Source organism: Artemia sp. Qi Xiang Cuo, chromosome 10 (assembly GCF_049724085.1).
Source record: "Artemia sp. Qi Xiang Cuo chromosome 10, ASM4972408v1, whole genome shotgun sequence".
NCBI lineage: Eukaryota > Metazoa > Arthropoda > Branchiopoda > Anostraca > Artemiidae > Artemia > Artemia sp. Qi Xiang Cuo.
Genome location: NC_142803.1, coordinates 66,214,790 through 66,235,293, shown reverse-complemented (window position 1 = coordinate 66,235,293; position 20,504 = coordinate 66,214,790). Strand labels below are relative to the sequence as shown.

General features: G+C 35.8%; 1 protein-coding gene across 1 annotated transcript in view; it reads right to left on the bottom strand.

The window, feature by feature from the left end:
- grsm (probable aminopeptidase NPEPL1 granny smith protein) overlaps positions 1–20,504 on the bottom strand; it is an 80,909-nt gene that overhangs the window by 47,970 nt on the left and 12,435 nt on the right. Inside the window, exons 2-4 of the mRNA XM_089095186.1 lie at positions 18,830–19,012; positions 10,026–10,162; positions 3,524–3,704 (exon numbers count right to left, since the gene is read on the bottom strand). Coding sequence (XP_088951312.1) covers positions 3,524–3,704; positions 10,026–10,162; positions 18,830–19,012 — 501 coding nt within the window. The remainder of the gene's footprint in view (positions 1–3,523; positions 3,705–10,025; positions 10,163–18,829; positions 19,013–20,504) is intronic.

Here is a 20,504-nt window from a genome sequence, read left to right as displayed (position 1 = left end):
TTTCTACCCAAGTAGCCGAGCATACCTTACGGTTTGGACATCTACTTCGAATGCACCCGCACTTACCCGCAAAGACGATCTTCGACTTTGACCCTATCAAAGCCAGTTGGAAGCGACCTCGCAGCCGACCAGCTAAATCAGTGGTCCGACAGCTTATCCAAGTTTCTAGCGATGTCAAATATCGGACCGAGTAAAGCGCAAGCCCTCGCAATGGATCGAAGTGGAAGGAGGCAGACGTCAGTCTCTACGCCGATTAGCATCCGGCAGGAGACCTAAATCAAAGTAAGTAAGTCTTACTTTGGAATATTTCATTTGGATTGAGCGTCAGAGAAACATATTAGAAGAATATTAGATAGGGGCTATATCATACAAGTACCTCCATTTCTATTCAATCAGCTTTAGCTATTTGCCTAATGATTTTTTTTTTAAGTCAGGACATTGTATATTTGGCCAATAAAAAGAAGAAGTAGATGCAGTAGAAAAAGTAAAAGTAATTTCGCTAGCTCAGAGATTTGCCGTGCTAGGTGAAACTTTCAGGATTGTATAATCGTGAAAATCTCTAGCAAAGGCCACGAAGGTTAAATCAAATCCTTAAATGCGTTTTCTACCTTCCATCTCCAATTCTTCTCTACTTCTAAGGCTTAAGGATTTCTTTTTAAAGGTAGCACATAGTATATTTGGCCAATAACAGGAAGACTTAGAAGATGTGAAGTAGAAGAGAGAAGAAGCAGAAAAAGTAGAAATAGTTTCGCTAGCTCAGAGAGTTTTCGGACTAGGTGAAACATTCAGGACTGTACAGTCGTGAAATTCTCCAGTAAAGACCACGAAGGTCAAATCAAGGCCACAAAGGCATTTCCTATCTTCCACCTCAAACTTTTCTCTACTTCTAAGGCTTTAAGGCATCCGTGGAGACAGGCCATAACTTTCAATTCTATCAATCAGTTTTAACCATTGGCTACTAATTTTGTTTTCAAAGTTAAGATATAGTATATTTGGCCAATGAAAAGAACGAGAAACACAGAACCTTGACTACATTGCCTCATAAAGGTTCAGCCAAGACTCATAATACTCATGATAATATATATATATATATATATATATATATATATATATATATATATATATATATATATATATATATATATATATATATATATATATATATATATATATATATATATATATATATATATATATATATATATATATATATATATATATATATATATATAGAATAGAATATGATTTATTGGCTAAAATAGCACAAAAGCTAGCATAAGCACGTCAGAATTACCATAACAAAACAAATGTTATGTGATAAACATAAAACAAAAAATTGAATCAATAATAAAACAGATGCCAGGGGAAAAGTTATATCAATTATTAAAATAGGAAACAAAATAGGGGACAAAAGAGTTTTTGTATCTCATGGTCAACATTTGGGGATACAGGTCCAGTTGAGTATTTGGAGCTCTAAGAGCATTGCGCCTTGTATTAGGAAGGGTTGGGGGATTTTCTTTAAAGGGAGGGAGAAAGCGTCGATGATAGTCAGAATTAAGGCACTTGAGACCAAATTTCATGGTAAGGATGTGACATCGTGATTCCAATGTAATAAGTTCAAGTCTAGCAAAACCTTCATTGTATATAGTATAGGCCGTCCCCAGAATAATTTTTACTGCTCTTTTTTGAATACTTTCAATTTTAGAACATTGGTCTTTGGTCAACCCAGGGTGCCAGACAGGGCAAGCATATTCCAGGCAGGGTCTTATATAAGAACAGTAAATTATTTTAAGGTTTTGGATTGATATGGAGAAATGTTTGAGAAGAGAGAAAGATTTAAGGAGAAAACAACCTGACTTAAATAAGTGGGAAATGTGGGAATTCCATTTAAGGTCATTGTCCAACTGCACACCAAGCAGTTTAACAGTATTTAAATTTGGTATGCAAAGGTAATTATTGGTAGGGGGTATATTTTTTAAAAAAGAGAATAACATGAAACTGCTTTTGGTTATGCTTAAGTTGAGTTCAACATTGTCAAGATCATTCTTGAAATTGTTAATTAGTGAATCGAGTCTAACATTCAAAGTATTAGATGTTTGACAAAGGTTCAGTAATGTCAAATCATCCGCAAATTTAAAAGTGTTGTCAAAACTTGGTAAAACATTATTAAAAGCAATTAAAAATGCTAAAGGACCTAACTTAGTTCCTTGAGGTGCTCCATAGGAAATCGAGGAAACACCTGATGAATCCCCGTTAGGGAGGACTAAACATTGTTCAAAGTCAGACAAAAAACTAGCTAACATACCCAAAACAAAATCTCTTGCACCTCAAGCCCCTGCATCATTTATAACAGTCTGATGATCCAAATTGTCGAATGATTTGCTAATATCAGCAAAAACAGCCTCAACGTAGGAACTATTCAACTCAAGATGTTTGAAAATAGTATCAAGTATATAAATTAAGCAATGCGCGGTGCTATGATTCGGCCTAAAGCGAAACTGATTTGGGTGGATATATATATATATATATATATATATATATATATATATATATATATATATATATATATATATATATATATATATATATATATATATATATATATATATATATATATATATATATATATATATATATATATATATATATATATATATATATATATATATATATATATATATATATATATATATATATATATATATATATATATATATATATATATATATATATGTGTTTATATATATATATATATATATATATGTATATATATATATATACAATATATTTTTATATAAAAATAACACATGAGAGGTATGTATGTCAGTCAATAACAAGAAGTCAAGACTATGGCATATTCTACTGGGAGACACCTGCTGTTTACTAATTCAATAAAACGTCAACTGTTATAGACGCTAAACGTTAACCGACCGTCAACCAAGACAAATAACATTAACAGTTTTGTCTGTAGACAAAACATGTACTGAAAGTAAGCTTTTATATTAAAAAAAAAAAAAAAAAAAAAAATCACCCTTTTATGAGGAAACAATGATATTTCCCATATCGCTCAATATCAACAATCCAAAATGCATTTTTCCCTTTATTTTAGACACAACATTCAGAAAGCCGTAAAAGCTGTTATAGCTCCAGGGAAATATTTGTGTGCACCAGATTGGTTGGACAGTAAACCGCCACTAACATTCAGAAAACTGTCATACCTCCAAGAAAATATCAGTGTGTGTCTGATTGGTGGGACACTTGCTCAGCATTAACGTTCAAAACCCGTAGAAGCTCTCATACCTCCAGGAAAATATCCGCGTGATCAGATAGGTTCTACACTAACCCCACACTAAAATTCAAGAAGCTGTCTTACCTCCGGGGAAATATCGGTGTGCGTCTCACCGGTTCAACACATAACCCGACACTAAAATTCAAGAGGCTGTCATACCTCCAGGGAAATATCAGTGTGCGTCTCACTGGTTCAACACTTAACCTGACACTAACATCCAAAAACCAATCTTACCTCCAGGAAAATATCAGTATGCATCTCATTGGTTGGGGTGTCAACAACTCTTGCCGTTTCTCTGACACTATTGGACAAAATGGTTAACGTGTCTAGATCTTGTTGAGACAGAGCATCAGGAATAATAGATCCATCATCATCAACAATTACGAATTCCACGGTGACTAGCAGTGGGGATGGTCTAAAAATAGAAAAAATGCTTAGTTTTTCTTATTAGGAACACCTGGACTCTTCTTCTTAGATTCGACCGAAACAGTTCAGACCTGTTAGCACAAATGGTAAAAGACATAGCTGAATTCTATCTATAAACAGCAATATTTACCATGGCAAATTTGCTATGGTTGAACACATCTAGAGGAAACATGCTAATAAAAAAAATTAGTACCATTAGCGTCCTTGTTTTATGCTCCTTCCAAATATCACGGTCACTTGTTTTTCCAAAGCACCCCAACCCATGGTGGTCCCAGATATAGCCTTAATAATACACTTCTCCGTTGTTTTTACATCTTGTGATAAGTTATATCTTCTTTGTTAACTTCTTCTTCTTCTTCTTTTTGCGTTTTTCACCCACTGAAATCCCAGTCTTGCCTAAGTGATTACAAAATAGAAGCTGGACTATATAAAGTAATATTTTTATTATTTTAGTCCTTTCTTTTAGTTTTCTGAAACCATCTGAGATGATCAAGGAGGTGGGTGTATGGTCAGAAAGGCAACTATAATATTTGGAAAGAGCATAAAATAGGCAGTTTAATGCCAGCACTCCTATTTTATTAGCATGTTACTTTCGATTTGGTCAACCACTGCGAATTTACCCTTACCTTTTTCTTATTGGGAGTAGATTTTGTCTTATCTGGCTCCAGAATGATCAATAAGGCTAAAGGAAAGATAAGTGCTAGAATTTTAGAATTGCCAGAACTACTTATAAAGCTAGGTTAGTATCATCAGCTAGAATTTTAGAATTGTCAAAATTACTTAAAAAGGTAGATTAATATTAGCTGCCAGAATTTTTGAATTGCCACAATTATTTATAAAGCTAGATTAGGATCAATTGCCACAATTTTAGAATTGCCAGAGTTACCACAACTACTTATAAAGCTAAATTAGAATGAACTTCCAGAATTTTAGAATTACCAGAACTGTCAGAATTACTTATAAAGCTAGATCAGTATTAACTCCCAGAAATTTAGAATTGCCGGGATTGCAAGAATTACTTATAAAGCTAGATTAGTATCAATTGCCAGAATTGTCAGAACATCTTATAAAGCTAGGTTAGTATCAACCGCCAGAATTCGGGAATTGCAGAAATTGCCAGAATTCCTTATAAAGCTAGATTAGTATTGATTGCCAGAATTTGCCTACTTATAAAGCTATATTAGAATCAATTGCCAGAATTTTAGTACCAGACTAGATGCAAGTCAAGTCAAATAGGGCCACTCACAACTGAACTTTTATCTTCTTCTACTTTAGTGTACTAACATCCATATGGCAAATATCTTAAAAAAAAGTTCCAGAAATATTGCCACCTTTTATAATATAAACTAATGTTTAGATATTTTATATAGATACAAACTAATATAGATAAAACCATAGAAAACATTACATAAAACAAACACTATATTGCTTTCTATTTTGTACATATAAAATATACATAAAAACTAATAGAAATATTGACATAAACTAATGTTTATTACAATATCTAGACTTCTGTTCCATTACATTCAAATACTTCAAAAGTTGTTTTGTAAATCATTTTATATTTTAGATGCGCAGGTTATTGAATTGAATTTATTTATGAATATATATTTTATTTATGTTTATATATTTTATTTAAATATTTTTATATATTTTTATTTATATATATATATATATATATATATATATATATATATATTTTATTTATAAATATATATTTATTTATGAATAAATATCATTGTATTGAAAATACAATGACAAACGGAGTTTAATGTAAAACATGAGAAAGACGGAAAGTGACAAACAAAACAAGCCTGAAATTCATAAAACAATACGAGCACAATAATTACAAAAATAAAAACGTGATACATTTACAACTTTAAAATGGAAAACCATACGGGTGTTTCTGGGAAGGATCTTGAGTAGAAATGTTTCTTCATTCCCCCGTAATCACCTCCTCTTATAAACCATTTTAATCCAACTTAAGCAAATACACAGGAACCTGTTTGGTTTCAAGGATGAAATTGTCAGCCTCGGTATAATAAATAAAAATAATTAAAAGCTCATAATCAAACAAATTTTTATTCCATAATTTTCGAAATTATCCTAAAACGTTAATGTGTACAACTCTAAATACCCGTTTTTATTAGAGCTCGTGACTGGCTGACAGTAAAGAGTAGCAACAATCAAGTAAAGAGCAAACGCGGTTCTTACAAACCAGGATTTTCAAAGAAACTGTCGAATAAAATAATTCCTCACTGAAACAAATTCGGATATAGTAATTTTGATACGGATCCAACAGAGATGAGGTCTTCCTCATGTGATTTTTTTAGAGCCTCGAAACAACTCAAACATAACTCTAGAATGGTCCTCAAATAGAGTTGTAGGGTGGTTGAAGGGTTGCGTTTGAAACTTACTCAGCTTTCTTTTTTTTCAAATTCCAATTCCGTTCAAACAATTTTCAAACAGTTCGTGGTGACGAATTTCAAACAAGGGACAACTCGGCTCAATAGTAACCAAAACTCTAAAAAAAAGAATTTTGAAAAAAACAGATGAACTAAGTTACTAGTAATTACAGACAGAGCAATTACCTTTTGAGTCTGAATGGGGGTCCGAATTTGATCTTTGCCCCCCCCCCCCCCAGAGGTTTTCTGAAAGATCGCCGCTGTGTAAAATACAGTGAGGTAGCACATAGCTATCAAGCCAAGAAGTTTGAAAGAAAAACATAGAAACAGAAAAGATAAAAAGAAAGAGAGAGCATTTACTAGCTTTTAATCTAACTCTACTTTTACCTTGCTTGCTTCCCCTTGGTTCATCCTGCTCTGCTTTCATGGAAGAACAACCATTTCCCGTAAAATGGGTGTTACACAAACCCACCTCTATAACGACTCTGAGGTAAAAATTCTTTTATTTTCTAACCAGAGATAATGATAACACCTGAGGTAATGAACACTGGATGTGTTTAAAATAGGGAATACCCTATTTTACACTGGTTTTATCCTGAGTGTTTTGTTTCACTTTTACTAAGCTCTTCTAAAGAGAACTTTCAACCATTTGTTTTCCATTTTGAATTTTGTTCAATGTTTTAGGTATGGCTTTTGAGCATCTAGGGGTAAAAAGTCTGTGTGAACCCGTTTCGCAGCAAAAAAAGAAGTTTTTTAAGACTTTGTGAGGTTCAAATTAAACATGTGGATTTTTATTTATTCCGAATTTCAGTCAAATGTGGAACTTAGATGCTTACTACAAACAAAAGCAAGAAGAATTCAAATGTAGATTCGGACAAGTTTATATCTGCCAAGTCGAGCAATTAAACTGTCCGACGAACCAATTTATAAGCGTTTGAAGATGGTTGATGGAAATGAAGACAGTGTGAAACTTACAAAATTTATTTATATGCATTTATATATGCAACTTTTTTTGCGAGTTGGATAAAAATTTTGCATCCAACTTTTGGATGCAAGACTCCTTTTGCAACCAAACACTAAAGTTATGTTCACAGGCATCAGGTTTGAAGCGTGTTTTGAGCCCGTTCGACAAAAATCATTTTCAGGTTCAGCGTGTTTAACCCAGCAAAACTTCAAAGCGTTTCCATCTTACGGGTTCCAAGCGTGTTGGACACGCGTTCCTCAAAATTATAACGCGCCGGAATAGCATGGTTAAACACGGGTTCTGAGAAGACATTCGCCTGCGTGGAACACGGCACTCAAAACGATAATCTGCACGACCCGTGTCGAACTCCGTGTTGGATGTGGGTGGCCTGAAAACAAGGCTTAAAATACCAAATTCGTCACTTATTATGTTTAGAAATTTTCTGCTTAACATGGTTTTCATTCCAGTATTACAATACCCCCGTCCTCTTACCCCGTCATGCATGGACATAACTCCAAAATATATCTGAAATGTCATCCATTTTGTTGTTTTTTACTATTTCTTAAATTATATCTTTCCCAAAATATCGAATCGATGTTGCAGGAAAGTCTAGAGAATTTGAAGCGCGATATTCAAAACTGATAATGCAGTCAAGCAGGATGGCTTTTTGGATTACTGACTGTATCGATTTGTACGAATGTATCGATTTGTATCGATGTATCGATTTGAAATCGAATGTATCGATTTGTACGAATGACAGTACGAATGTACATTGACTTGACAGAAACATTAAAACATCGATACATTGACTGAAAATCCCTGTCAGTTTCTGTAGTAATGCTTAATATTTCCAGCTACCAAATTTCTCAATTACCAAATAACAATGATCAAACTCAATTACATCAGTTACCAAAGTTTTTTTTCGAGATTTTTTTTTTACCTTAACAATGAAACGGTGAAAGAAAGCCCATGATTTTTTCTCCAACGCGATCTTCAGACATAAAATAAAAACAAAATGGATTTAATCTTCATTATAGAAACTAGTTTTTTTTTTTTAGTATGCTACTTCAAATTGTATTATTCATGTTTACAATTCAAGTTTTATCCCTAAAAGTTTTGAAAAATAAAGTATGCAAAAATTAATTAAAAAAAAACAAAGTTTTTCTCGCGGAAGTCAAGAGCAAAGTTAAAACTTAAAAACGAGCAAAATATTGCTTTGGAGCTAATGAGACACAAAGTAACAAGAAAAGGTAAAGGATGCAGTATAATCAAAGCTGCATCCATGATTTTGTTAGGGGGGGGGAGAGGAATCGGGGGGTAACAAAATACTTTTAGAAAAACGCATAAAAAATATGATACGTTTTAACGAATCAGACACAAAATTCATGGGGGGGGGGTCAAACCTCCTAGCCCCCCTCCCCTGGATACGGCCTTGAGCGTCAGGCATGAAAGTCCGTACCGCCATTGCTGATCTTCATTTCATGGCCTTCCAGACAGGAGGTGAAATGGAGGAAGGGGTCCTATGTTTTCACATATCCTTCCTTTTAACCTTCTCTAGATTTCTTCAGGTGCCCATTTTGGAGACGGGTAGGCTTTCGCTGAGGTCATTGAGTCATGACACTGACCATCGCCTAAAATCCAATGATGACCCTCGACCAAATAAGTAACTCTTGTTTGGGCTCATCCCAAACTCATGTATCAGCTTAGACGATAAGCTGATAGTTTATTGATCCTTAAGATGAATCCTGTGTCACTTTCCAAACCACATGGGGACATGTAGCCCCAAACCCCCAGATCGAAAAGGACTAGTGCAAGAGAAGCACTAATTAAGATGAGGCAAAATTTGACACAGTATTTCCCGAGCTGGGTTCACTCACCTAGCGAATGAAAAAATGTTATCATTTCAGTCACTAATCTGGCATTGAGTGAGCTATTTGTTTTTCCAAATGGTAGAGATTGGTAAGCGGCTTGATTTTTAAATTAGGATTTTTTGCTTTCCGATTTTTAATTCTGCTAATTTTTCATGCTATCTGTGTGTTATTTTTGATGGTTCTCCGCGTTGTTTGTTTAAGATTTTTTTTATTCTTCCAATTTTTTTTTTTTAGTTTGCTTTCCACATTGTCTGTCTCAGGTTTGTCTAGTTATTATTTTTGTTCATAAAATGCTTTAGGGTTTACGGTGTTTTATCAGTCATCGGTGTTTTATTGCTACGATGTTTTATCAGTGATCATAATCAAAGTAATTTCCAAACTTAATTTTAATTATTAGCTAATTCGCAACCACCTGCGACGTTAATTTGGGATTATTTTTAGGGGGTGGAGGGGAACTGATTTACAATCTTACGTATGTAATCACATCATTTTTACTATCCAGTTCTTTGCAATTATAAGAAGCATTGATTCTCATCTCTTTTTAAGGGGAGAAATCTCGATATTCGATCAACCGGAATAAAAAAAAATTATTGACGTCAACTGCTTCGCAAACACCTGTAGTATTAATTATTTATTGGTAAGGCGGTAAAATATTGATTTTACACAGGCAAACACCTGTGGTATTAATTATTATTTGGTAAGGCGGTCAAATATTGATTTTACACAGGCAAACACCTGTAATTATTAATTAGTAAGAGCGTAAAATATTGATTTTACACAGGCCAAAACCTATGGTATTAATTATTATTTGGTAAGGCGGTAAAATATTGATTTTACACAGGCAAACACCGGCAGTATTAATTATTTATTGGTAAGGCGGACAAATATTGATTTTACACAGGCAAACACCTGCGGTATTAATTATTGATTGGTAAGGCGGAAAAATATTGATTTTACATCACTGTAATCCCAAGAAAAACCTTAATCTTAACTATCAGCTAATATTAGGCTTGTTTTTAGATGGGGACGTTGATTTTAATTCCCAACAATTCCCTTTAAAATATACTTACTTTTCACCATCAACCAATTCGCAATCATCTGTGGCGTTAATTTTAGGTTTATTTTTTCCAGATTTTCTTGTAAACAGGGGAAAAGCCCGAGCAACGGCACAGGCAGAGGCAAGAACATCGTCCAATCGGCATATAATCTGGAAAATATTAATAATATCTCACACTAATATTGAATGCAATATATCAATAATATCTAACGTAAAGAATACTTAAATTAAGACAGGTAACTATACTTAAATACATTCGTTAATTTTAAACAATTTGCGTTGATGTAATGACGTAATGCAGTGCAGTTTTAAATTGGATAATGTAGTCTGTCTAATTTTTTTATGATTTAGCATTGGTTCTTGATGTTGCTGACCATGTGAGATTCTTTACTGACGATAGCTGATGAGGAGATCGGTTGTCTTCGTGAGCATTTACGTGAGCAGTAATTCTTTTTTATTATTGTCTAAACCTAGATCAGTCACCTTCAAGTGATTAATATGTAGTGCTTTTTTCCAGTTAACGGGCCTCTGTGTCCTTTTGGATTGCAGAGTTTTTGGATTTTTGTATTGCAGAGTTTTTTTTATATTTACTGAATAAAAGAACTTGAACTTGAACATTTAGCCTAAAAACTTTTAAAGACAGTAAAGCAGACAGTCTTTTTTTCTTCTTTTTCTAGCCATTCAAACAATCACCAAATAGATAGGTGGCTTAGACCTCCAAGTCTAGACAGGACTGCCAACAAGTCACAGAAGAAGCATTCAAAGCTTTTAAAAAGCATCCTTCTCAAGTAACTTGCGTTGAAAAAGTCTAAATAGGATAGATATCTTTTTTAGATAAGATAACTCTGGGTATATTATATATTAAATAGACGGTATTGTGGTATTAACACTAAAATGTCTGAAATGAAATCCTAAAAAATGGGGAGACACGCGAACTAGAGATTTAGGTATTTGTAATTGCTTTTGTCCGGCGAAACTCGTCCACGAGTTTTTTTTTAACTAATTATTCTCCACTCACCGGCTTTTTTGTGTGTTTTTCACATAAAATTGTTGAATTTGTGAGTCCTTTTTCTACCAATTCCGCATGTACAGCTATTTTCAAATTGTATCAGTGTATCCACGTAGTAGCCTACAATAATATAACAATCCAATTCCTTATATTTTTCGTTTTTTTTTCAATAATTTCGCTAGCCTTCAATAATTTAAAAGTGAAGACATCACTCGATGCATTCTTTACAGTCTTTCCAAATATAATTATCACTTCAGGGGCAAATTCCAATTTGAGCTCTAAAAGTAGGGGCGTTCCAAGGGGGAGGGGGCACGCCCCCAACTTTTTTTGCATTCGGTAAAATTTTCGCGAAAGGTGAAAATTTCGGCAGAAATTTTGCAAAAACGGCCGAAATTTAGCAAAGGTCTTGATTTTTGCAGAAAATTCTGCATATTCAGGTAGCGATTCGGTAAAATTTACGAAGGTCGCCCCCCCCCACCAATAAAATGAGCCTCAGGACGCCCCTGGCTAAATGGTAACTTATTTTTGTCACGACACGAATAAAGTCAAAAAAGAATTTGCAAAGGAAACAGGTTTTCAATATAGATCAATTTTAATAAGATAATAATTTGTATTTAATCCTTTTTTTTCATTTATGTATTTTCCTTTTTTTATATCTTACAGCATATAGTGTGCTGCTTACAGTATTAGCTTGTCTTCTCTGCCATGCTCCATGTTCGTTAAACATACCCCCCCAACAACCAGTCAATCTCCAACAAATCTGTATGGATCAGAAAGAGGAATTTATAAATGGATGGAAAGGCTTCAAAAAAGACCAGTCATCGGTCGATACACCTTCTAGTATTTACACTTATGTAAAAATTGCGTATAAAAGCTTAGTATGACGACATATAAGGATGTTAACAATAACTGACCAATAACAGCAACAATCTGCAACAAATCTGTATGGATCACAAAGAGGAAATTTATAAAAGGTTGGAAATGCTTCAAAAAAGACCAGTCATCGATCGATGCATTGTCCGTCTCCTCGCCATCATGAAGGAAAGTGACTATAATGGTCTTATACATGTCTATGATTTTATAGAAGTTAAAGGGGCAGATGACAATGTCCGTCTTAAATTACTTCATGAGCAACTAGCCAAATTAGGTTCCATCAAGTCTGTCAATTTCCAATTAAGTAAACTACAGAATTGGTCTTTCTTTGTTCAAACTGACCTTATAACTTGTTCAAAAACCTGTCTCTAAGGGTTAGCCACAGGGAACGTTCTCAATTACCAACATTTCCCCTGTTTCTAAGCACCGGCTACAATTGGGGGGAGGGGGAGGACGGCAGTTGCCACCAGCCCCCTTCTGCTCCCGAGCCTGCATTTTGAAAAGTATTTTTTGGAGGGAATTTTCATTAAAGATGGCCTTTAAGGCGAATTTTCATTGAAAAATGCCTTATTAAGTCATTTTTATTGACAAAATTGAAAAAACTAACAAAGCCCCTCCCCTCTAGATTTTGGAAAAATATATTTTATTCCTCGCCTCAATTGTCACCACTGCTTAGAAATAGAGAAATTATTCGTAACTGAGTATGGTTTCCTGTGGCAGGCCCTTGGAGACTGGTTTTGTTGTGAAGATTTTCAAGGTCGTGGTGCTTTTCTCTTCTATTGCTCTTCTCTTGGTTCTCCAGCTTTTCTCTCTCTTCTCTTCTTTTCTCTTCTATTCTAAATACCCGTTTGTACTTCTCTGAACAAACATTCTTTCCTTTTATTTACCTCCAATCCCGAAAGTACTTATTTAGAATATGTGAAATAAATCCTTGTGCTAATCTAAGGAAAAATGGATGTACTTCATATTTATTGAATCTAAAGTAAAATTTTTGAATAATATTTCAAAATCGTGTACTCCAGATGGTATACACCAAGCATGACAGAAGTGTACAATCCGTGGAGTGAAGCAGCACATACTGACGAAAGTATCCCCACATGGTGGAATAAGTGGCGCTCCCAGATGAACACTAGGCGGCAGAGAGTGAATGATCTCTCGACTAATTCTTTGGCAGTAATGCCAAAACATTTCTCTTTATATTCCAATTAAATTTCCAAGAATTTTTTATTTCATTTCAGCCTATTATTTTCACCTCGACAATGCGTTTGAGCTTGCACGACCGCTATCAATTGGCAATTTTTCAGTTAATCTTCGAGAAAAATATACAAATGAAATATGGCTTTGACAACCGTAGAATTGTTTATTCGTATTCTAAGGATACATATTTTTCTTATCAATTGACTAAGTGAATATTATTTGTTGATAAGCAAACGAACAGAAAGACAATGTCGACGGCAAGTTTCAGAAATAAGCAAAACATGTCATTAATTTTTCTCAGTATAGATTTTTCTTTTAACCTTTGGCAGCCTTGACAATGTAGGCCTATCATACTGGTACATAAAGTCTGCAAGCAAGGGCGTATCCAAGATTTTTGTTTGGAGGGCTGGTTATTTTTTGTCATAGGAGGGGGGGGGGTATTTAAAAAAACTTAAAGAATACGGATCAAAAATTTACTTAAATGCACTTTCGTAACGTTTTTAAGAGTCGGACAAAATTCCGAGGCAATTTCAAACCCGACCCCCCCCCCCTTAAATACAGCCTTTTCTGTAAGAATGCAAACTGATTTCTGATGGGTGAATTAGCTGTGACTGACCAATCATGGATCATTTTACATTGTAGTTTTAATAGTTTAACATCGGATAAATGGGCAAGTCAAATTAGTTTGCAAAAGGTCAATAAGATTGTAAACTTATTTCCGATTGGTGGATTATTTTTAGCTAAAAAGCCCTAAACCATTTTTTATTCCTATGTTAAGTAGCATATCTTATAGAACGACAACAACACTGTTATTATGAACTTGGTTTCACGTTGGCTAAGAATGCCTATTGGAATGATTAGCATAAGATCATCGAGAACGTAAATTTGCTTCTGATTGGTGGATTATTTTTAGTTGACCAATCAGACCATTTTGCATTCTTACAGTTAGTGGTTTACACTTATTCATATAAGGTGGATAAAAATTTAATCTGACTTCAGATCAGGAGATTACCTTTAACTGACCAATAGCAGACTACTTTGCACTCTTACGTAAAGTGGTTTGCGTTACAGAATGGCAGTGTGAAACCACTATCACAAGAATGATCATAGGCAGTGCAGTAGCGCTGTCAGAGCAAAGAGCGAAGTGACTTCCATGTATAATTATCATTTCCATTTTTTTCGGCCACATCGTACGGAAAGATGGTCATAGGAAATTTAGAGGGAACATATTTGATCGGAAATTAAAAGTTACAGCCTCTTGTCCAAGAGTTTCGAGTGACTGGAAGGCAACCCCACTTCCCAGACCTTTTATTACTACCCCTGTCCCCAAGACAACCAAAACAAATTTTGAGACATCCTTTTGCTTATAAAATTTGAAAGGTTCAATAATTATGCCTCCAGGGATGAAATTACCCCCAGCCCCTGGGGCAAGGACCGTAAATCATGCAAGTTCCCTATTTTTGGCTTCCTGGCAGAAGTCAAGTTAGGCACGTGCCATAAAAAGGCACAACTGTAGGTATAACTCCCTCGCTACCAAGTTTGATTGGGACCTGAGTGCTCTCCTTCTGGTAGATTTTCTTATAACAAAAGCAAGGAGTTTATGGCCCTCTCTTCCTCCTCTTCGACAGAGGTCAAAATGATCATTGACCATTAAGTCTAATAAGGCATAAGTAGGACATTAACTGTTCGGACCAAGCTTGATTGAGTCTGATAAATTCTTCTGGTTATAGTTCTGATTACATACATTTAGGAAAATCCCCGACCTCCCGCAAAGCTTGCATGGGATCCTGATCTCTCTAAAGGCAAAAACAAGAACATTAACTCTTACTTCCCATTAAGTTTTGTTGAGATCCAGCAACCTCATCTGGTGAACGTCATAATAATAGAAATCTATACGCCACCCTCCTTATAGCCTATAGTTTGGACAAGGCAGGAATTTCAAGCAGCTTTTACTTAACAACATGCTTGATGGGTATTCCACAACCAGTTCTGGTAGATGTCGCGATAACAAACGTTTAGGAGCCTTCCTCCACAAAGGTCAAAACAGATACAGACTGTCGAAAGACAAAACTAGGACAGTTACTATTATTTCTAGCCAGGTCTGACTGAGATCTGATACCTCATCAGCTGGTTGCCGTGAAGAAAAGAATCTAGCTGCCTTTCACCCCCTCTTACACGACAGTCAGTTCAGGTTACAATCGACAAAAATAGGATGTTGGCATAACTAAGACGTTGGTAAGTATCGTAGTTGTACATACTGCGAGTCTATATTTGATCCAACCACTGTGGAGGGAGAAGAACGGAAGTACCTAAATTATTATAATTATAGCGCACACCACAAGGGGCTGTTAGACGTCAACAAAACTATGCGCAAAATAAGAGCAAATATCCTGATTTGGTCTTTTGGAAATAACTCATCTCAGTAACCTGGTATCAAAAATTATGTGAATTTTTTGGACTTCTGATTCTGGGAAGGCCAACTTAGAAATTATAAATTTAGAATTTCTGTATTTTTTATAAAATTTTGATTTGGAACAAACAATCAAAAATTTCGAAACCACACAAAACTTAAGCCACGAGCAAGACGACTAGTCCAGCTGTGATCTAACTTATAGGTGGAAGAGTGTGTCAGAAATTTTGTTATTTGTACATCTACCAGAAGCTGTTACCAGATCTCAATCAGATTTTATAGGAACGCATCTTGTATTCAACTTATGACTTTGGAAGTCCGGACGCAATCCAACTTCTGTGGAAGATGGGGTAGAAGGGTCCTTAAATTCTTGTCATCCAAACTCTACCAAAAGAAGGTGGTCAGATTGGGACCAAACTTGGTGGAGCGAAGAACTAGTGTCCTAACTCCACTTTGAAGAGACCATCACCTAATGACCATATCAGATGTGACCATCCATCCATCCAACCATCATACCTAATGTGATTTATGTGAGAGAGAGAAGGGACGGGGATCTCTAAATTTTGTCCTTGGAATATCTCATTTTTGTGGATGGTCTAACTAAACTGAGACATTCCGCAAAGGCATATTGCCTCAAAAAAAAAAAAAAAAAAAAAAAACAACATTGGGCTATTAGAGCCCCCACAGACGTAGTTATCTGCGATAGGGCTTGTCTTTTTCTTTTTCCTCCCCTTTTGTGGAGGAGCCTTCTTCAGTAGGGCCAAGGTTTTCCACATTATTTCCCCCCCTTTCGAAAACCCCAATGCCAGTTTCACGCCGGCTTGGGAAGGCAACGCTCGTCTCCAAAAAGAGAAGGGATAGCCACCCACTATTTGTCAGCCATCAGCGGCACTTGATCCTCAGAGCCAGTGCCTCCAAGAGAATTTCTTTCTTTCACTTCGGATTTCTCCTAAATGCAACTTTACTCCACGCCCTGCCTCAAGGTCAGACACTAGGCAGGACAGAAAATGGCTTGGCAATGACTAAAATTAGCAATAGTAGGTTCCCATTTTTTTTTTCAACTACTCTCAGTGGCCCCACAAGAAGGTTGTCACCACTACCCTCTATTGCAGCTTAATCAAATTGTGTGAAATCGAGAGCTAGTGTTTTAGATATATCCATTGGTAATTCAAATATGATGCTACTTTTATGGATAAGAGAAGAGAGGAGTTCCTAAATTCTTTTCATCAGGGTATCTAGCAGAAGGTATCTAGCAGAAGGTATCTAGCAGAAGGTATCTAGCAGAAGGTATCTAGCAGAAGGTATCTAGCAGAAGGTATCTAGCAGAAGGTATCTAGCAGAAGGTATCTAGCAGAAGGTATCTAGCAGAAGGTATCTAGCAGAAGGTATCTAGCAGAAGGTATCTAGCAGAAGGTATCTAGCAGAAGGTATCTAGCAGAAGGTATCTAGCAGAAGGTATCTAGCAGAAGGTATCTAGCAGAAGGTATCTAGCAGAAGGTATCTAGCAGAAGGTATCTAGCAGAAGGTATCTAGCAGAAGGTATCTAGCAGAAGGTATCTAGCAGAAGGTATCTAGCAGAAGGTATCTAGCAGAAGGTATCTAGCAGAAGGTATCTAGCAGAAGGTATCTAGCAGAAGGTATCTAGCAGAAGGTATCTAGCAGAAGGTATCTAGCAGAAGGTATCTAGCAGAAGGTATCTAGCAGAAGGTATCTAGCAGAAGGTATCTAGCAGAAGGTATCTAGCAGAAGGTATCTAGCAGAAGGTATCTAGCAGAAGGTATCTAGCAGAAGGTATCTAGCAGAAGGTATCTAGCAGAAGGTATCTAGCAGAAGGTATCTAGCAGAAGGTATCTAGCAGAAGGTATCTAGCAGAAGGTATCTAGCAGAAGGTATCTAGCAGAAGGTATCTAGCAGAAGGTATCTAGCAGAAGGTATCTAGCAGAAGGTATCTAGCAGAAGGTATCTAGCAGAAGGTATCTAGCAGAAGGTATCTAGCAGAAGGTATCTAGCAGAAGGTATCTAGCAGAAGGTATCTAGCAGAAGGGACTAGCGGAGATCAAATGATCTTAAGTCACAAAATCCGGCCCGTATAGGCAAGGGTAAGTCATTAAAGTCCTTCAACACCAGTGCTTCTAGCACAAGGATTTCTTTCAGATCTCAACCATACTTGGTCGGAAATAAATTCCCTGGTTTTGCCTTGTAGGAATGTATACCCATGTTTACTTCTTTAATGGGGTTGCATAAGTCACATTATCAGGACATCTACTGGCATAGGTTTTCGAATATTAATCAAACTTAGTTAGAAGTTACAGTAACTGTCCGAGCTAAGCAAGTTGAAAGTTCTTACCCATTTAAGCTAATGGGAAAGGGGAGCTGGTTCTTAAATTCTTGTAATCAAATTATTTACTAGTGGGGGTTAATTTCTAGGTAACTTGTTGGAACGCAGATCTTTATATGCGAGGGAAAATCAGGGGTTATGAGCAAGAATAAGAAAAGTCGCAAGAGTAAGAGTAAAAGTTGGGAGTAACAGTAACGGTTAGAGTTGACGATCAGTATGATCTCTGCGGCGGAGGAGGAAGGATGATCTTTAAGTTTTTTGTCAAAAGCACTTTTACCAGAAGGGAACGTCAGATCCAAACAAGCTTCATGGGAGTCAGAGCTAAGCTCATGAAGTGTCTTTAATGATATACACCTTATTCAACCTTTGTGGAAAGAGAGACTAAAGGCATCAAAATATCTTTTCATTCGCCTAATTACTAAACGGGATGGTGAAATCTCTTTAACATAACTTGATCAAGAGCTAAATTAATGGTATAAGTTGTCCATGCTTGGTGGACCCCTGTGAGGATGCGACATTTTTGCCGTGCACATACGTGAGGATGACCTATTGGATATCGGTTTATATTTGTAGATACTAGCAGCTAGGACTATTGATGCATCTTTTAAGGTTCAAGTCTAAATGATTAGTCATTTTTGGATTGTGTTGCTCTGCAACTATCACCCATGGATCAAAGTCAAAAAATCTTTCACAGGACCATAACACCGAAAGGCTTAGTTATTAATCCATTTCAGGATTAGTTCTTATGTATCTTATAGCCAAGATTTCTCACAAGGGAGACTAGAAGTCTTTCGTCCCTCCCATATTCTAGACTCAACCCTCTACCCAGACGAAAATCTTCTGAGGATGTTCTGGCACTCAGAAATTGAAATGAGAATCAATCTTGCCAATAAACTATATGTTCACAAGGGCAAATATGTCTTTTATTTTTAAACCAAAAAAATAAACAAAATAAGGTATTAATAAGTAAATTAGCAAAAATAAACTTACAACAACGGTCTCCTCTACTCCAACAGAACAGGCCTTGACAATACGAGTAAGGGCGTGAGGTCGAGCAGGAGCATTATGTCTCGATACCTTCTCAGGCAGGACAGCAACCGTTGCAAGATTTAAGTAAAGTGAATGAGGTCCACCTCCTGTAACTTGCAGTGCTGCAAGCACAGCTTCAAATACCTGAAATAGCAAAAAGAACAAAATTGCCTAACATTTTAGTTCAATCTTTGAAGTGACAGTATTGCATATATTAAAAAGCCCCTTTGTACAAACTAACATCCAAAGAGAAGAGACGGGGATACAAGAAGGTATATACAGGAAGAGTCCCAAATGATCTGTTAGAACCACCCCTTGGAGTTTTTCTATGTTGGAAAATATGTTAAAATAGGGGTTTCCAATTAAAAACTTGAAACTATAATTTCCGCACACTCTAAGAGGAATATTTATAAAAAAAAAGAAAAACAAGAAGAACCACAATAGCTCTGTAGTGTACTTAGCCTACAAAACAATTGATGTATAAATGCTAGTATTTGGTATAATACAGCACTTCATGATCAGTGATCATCCAATTGCTGCGTCACTACTGTGACTGATTCTGTTTTCTTTAGTTGGAATAGATCTTGAAATCAATCTCTAAACTTTTAGATTATCAATTTATAAATCAGATAATCTGTTCCTAAAAATTTTTCAAATTCTGATTCAAATACGATTCCAAAAATATCTATCATTTTTGTTTGTTTTTGTCTTTTTGTGTGTGTGTGTTGCAGCAGGTCCAGGTACCTTTACTAACAGACGTTATCCGTCAACGTAGGTGGCGTTATCTTGGGCATGTCATGAGGATGGAAAGAAATCGCTTGCCAAACTCTATCCTCTTCTGGCAACCAGAAGGATCAAGAAGACAAGGGCGTCCTAGAAACACCCAGAGACGTTCACACAGAAGATACTTGTCAAATATACATGCGTCCCTACAGCCCGAATGGGAAGACCTACTAGCTGCAGCACACCTTTGAGATGGCTGGAGACTTTTCGTGGATGCCCTAGGTGCCTCTGGAGGCACAGGAGGAACTAAGATCTAAGGCAAGGTGTGTCTGTGTGTGTGAGTCAAGGCCATATCAAGGATTTTTGTTGGGAGAAGGGGGATTTTTGTTCAGGGGAGGAAGGGTTACAAAAAAAGCTTTACGAAACACATCAAAATTTGTTTATATGCAATTTTGTTACTTTTTTACGTCTCATGCAAAATTTTCGGGGGGGGGGGAATAACTTTTCTATAGATTTCGGGGGATGGAATTGATCACAATTCCAACATTTTAGGAAGTCACATTATGTAGTCACTGCATTAGACAATTTTCTAGTGCAACAGGTGGATGTCTGTTTTTTGATGCTTCCAACTGTCAGACTTAAGAAAGTTCTTCATTATCAATAAATAAAATCACTATTGAATCATCATTATCATCATCAATATAAAATGCTGAAGAATGTGCTTGAAAGATCATTATTTGTCAGGAAACTTAAGTCTGTTATCATTCATGGGAAAGCTAGGAAGATTACAAAAATTGACGGTAATTCCTCCAAAGAACAACATTTTATTTTTCTTACTTTTCATAAAACCAAACTCAAAATGAACATCACCACACAGGTAAAGTGGTAAAAAAAAAAAAAATGGAAGATCCCT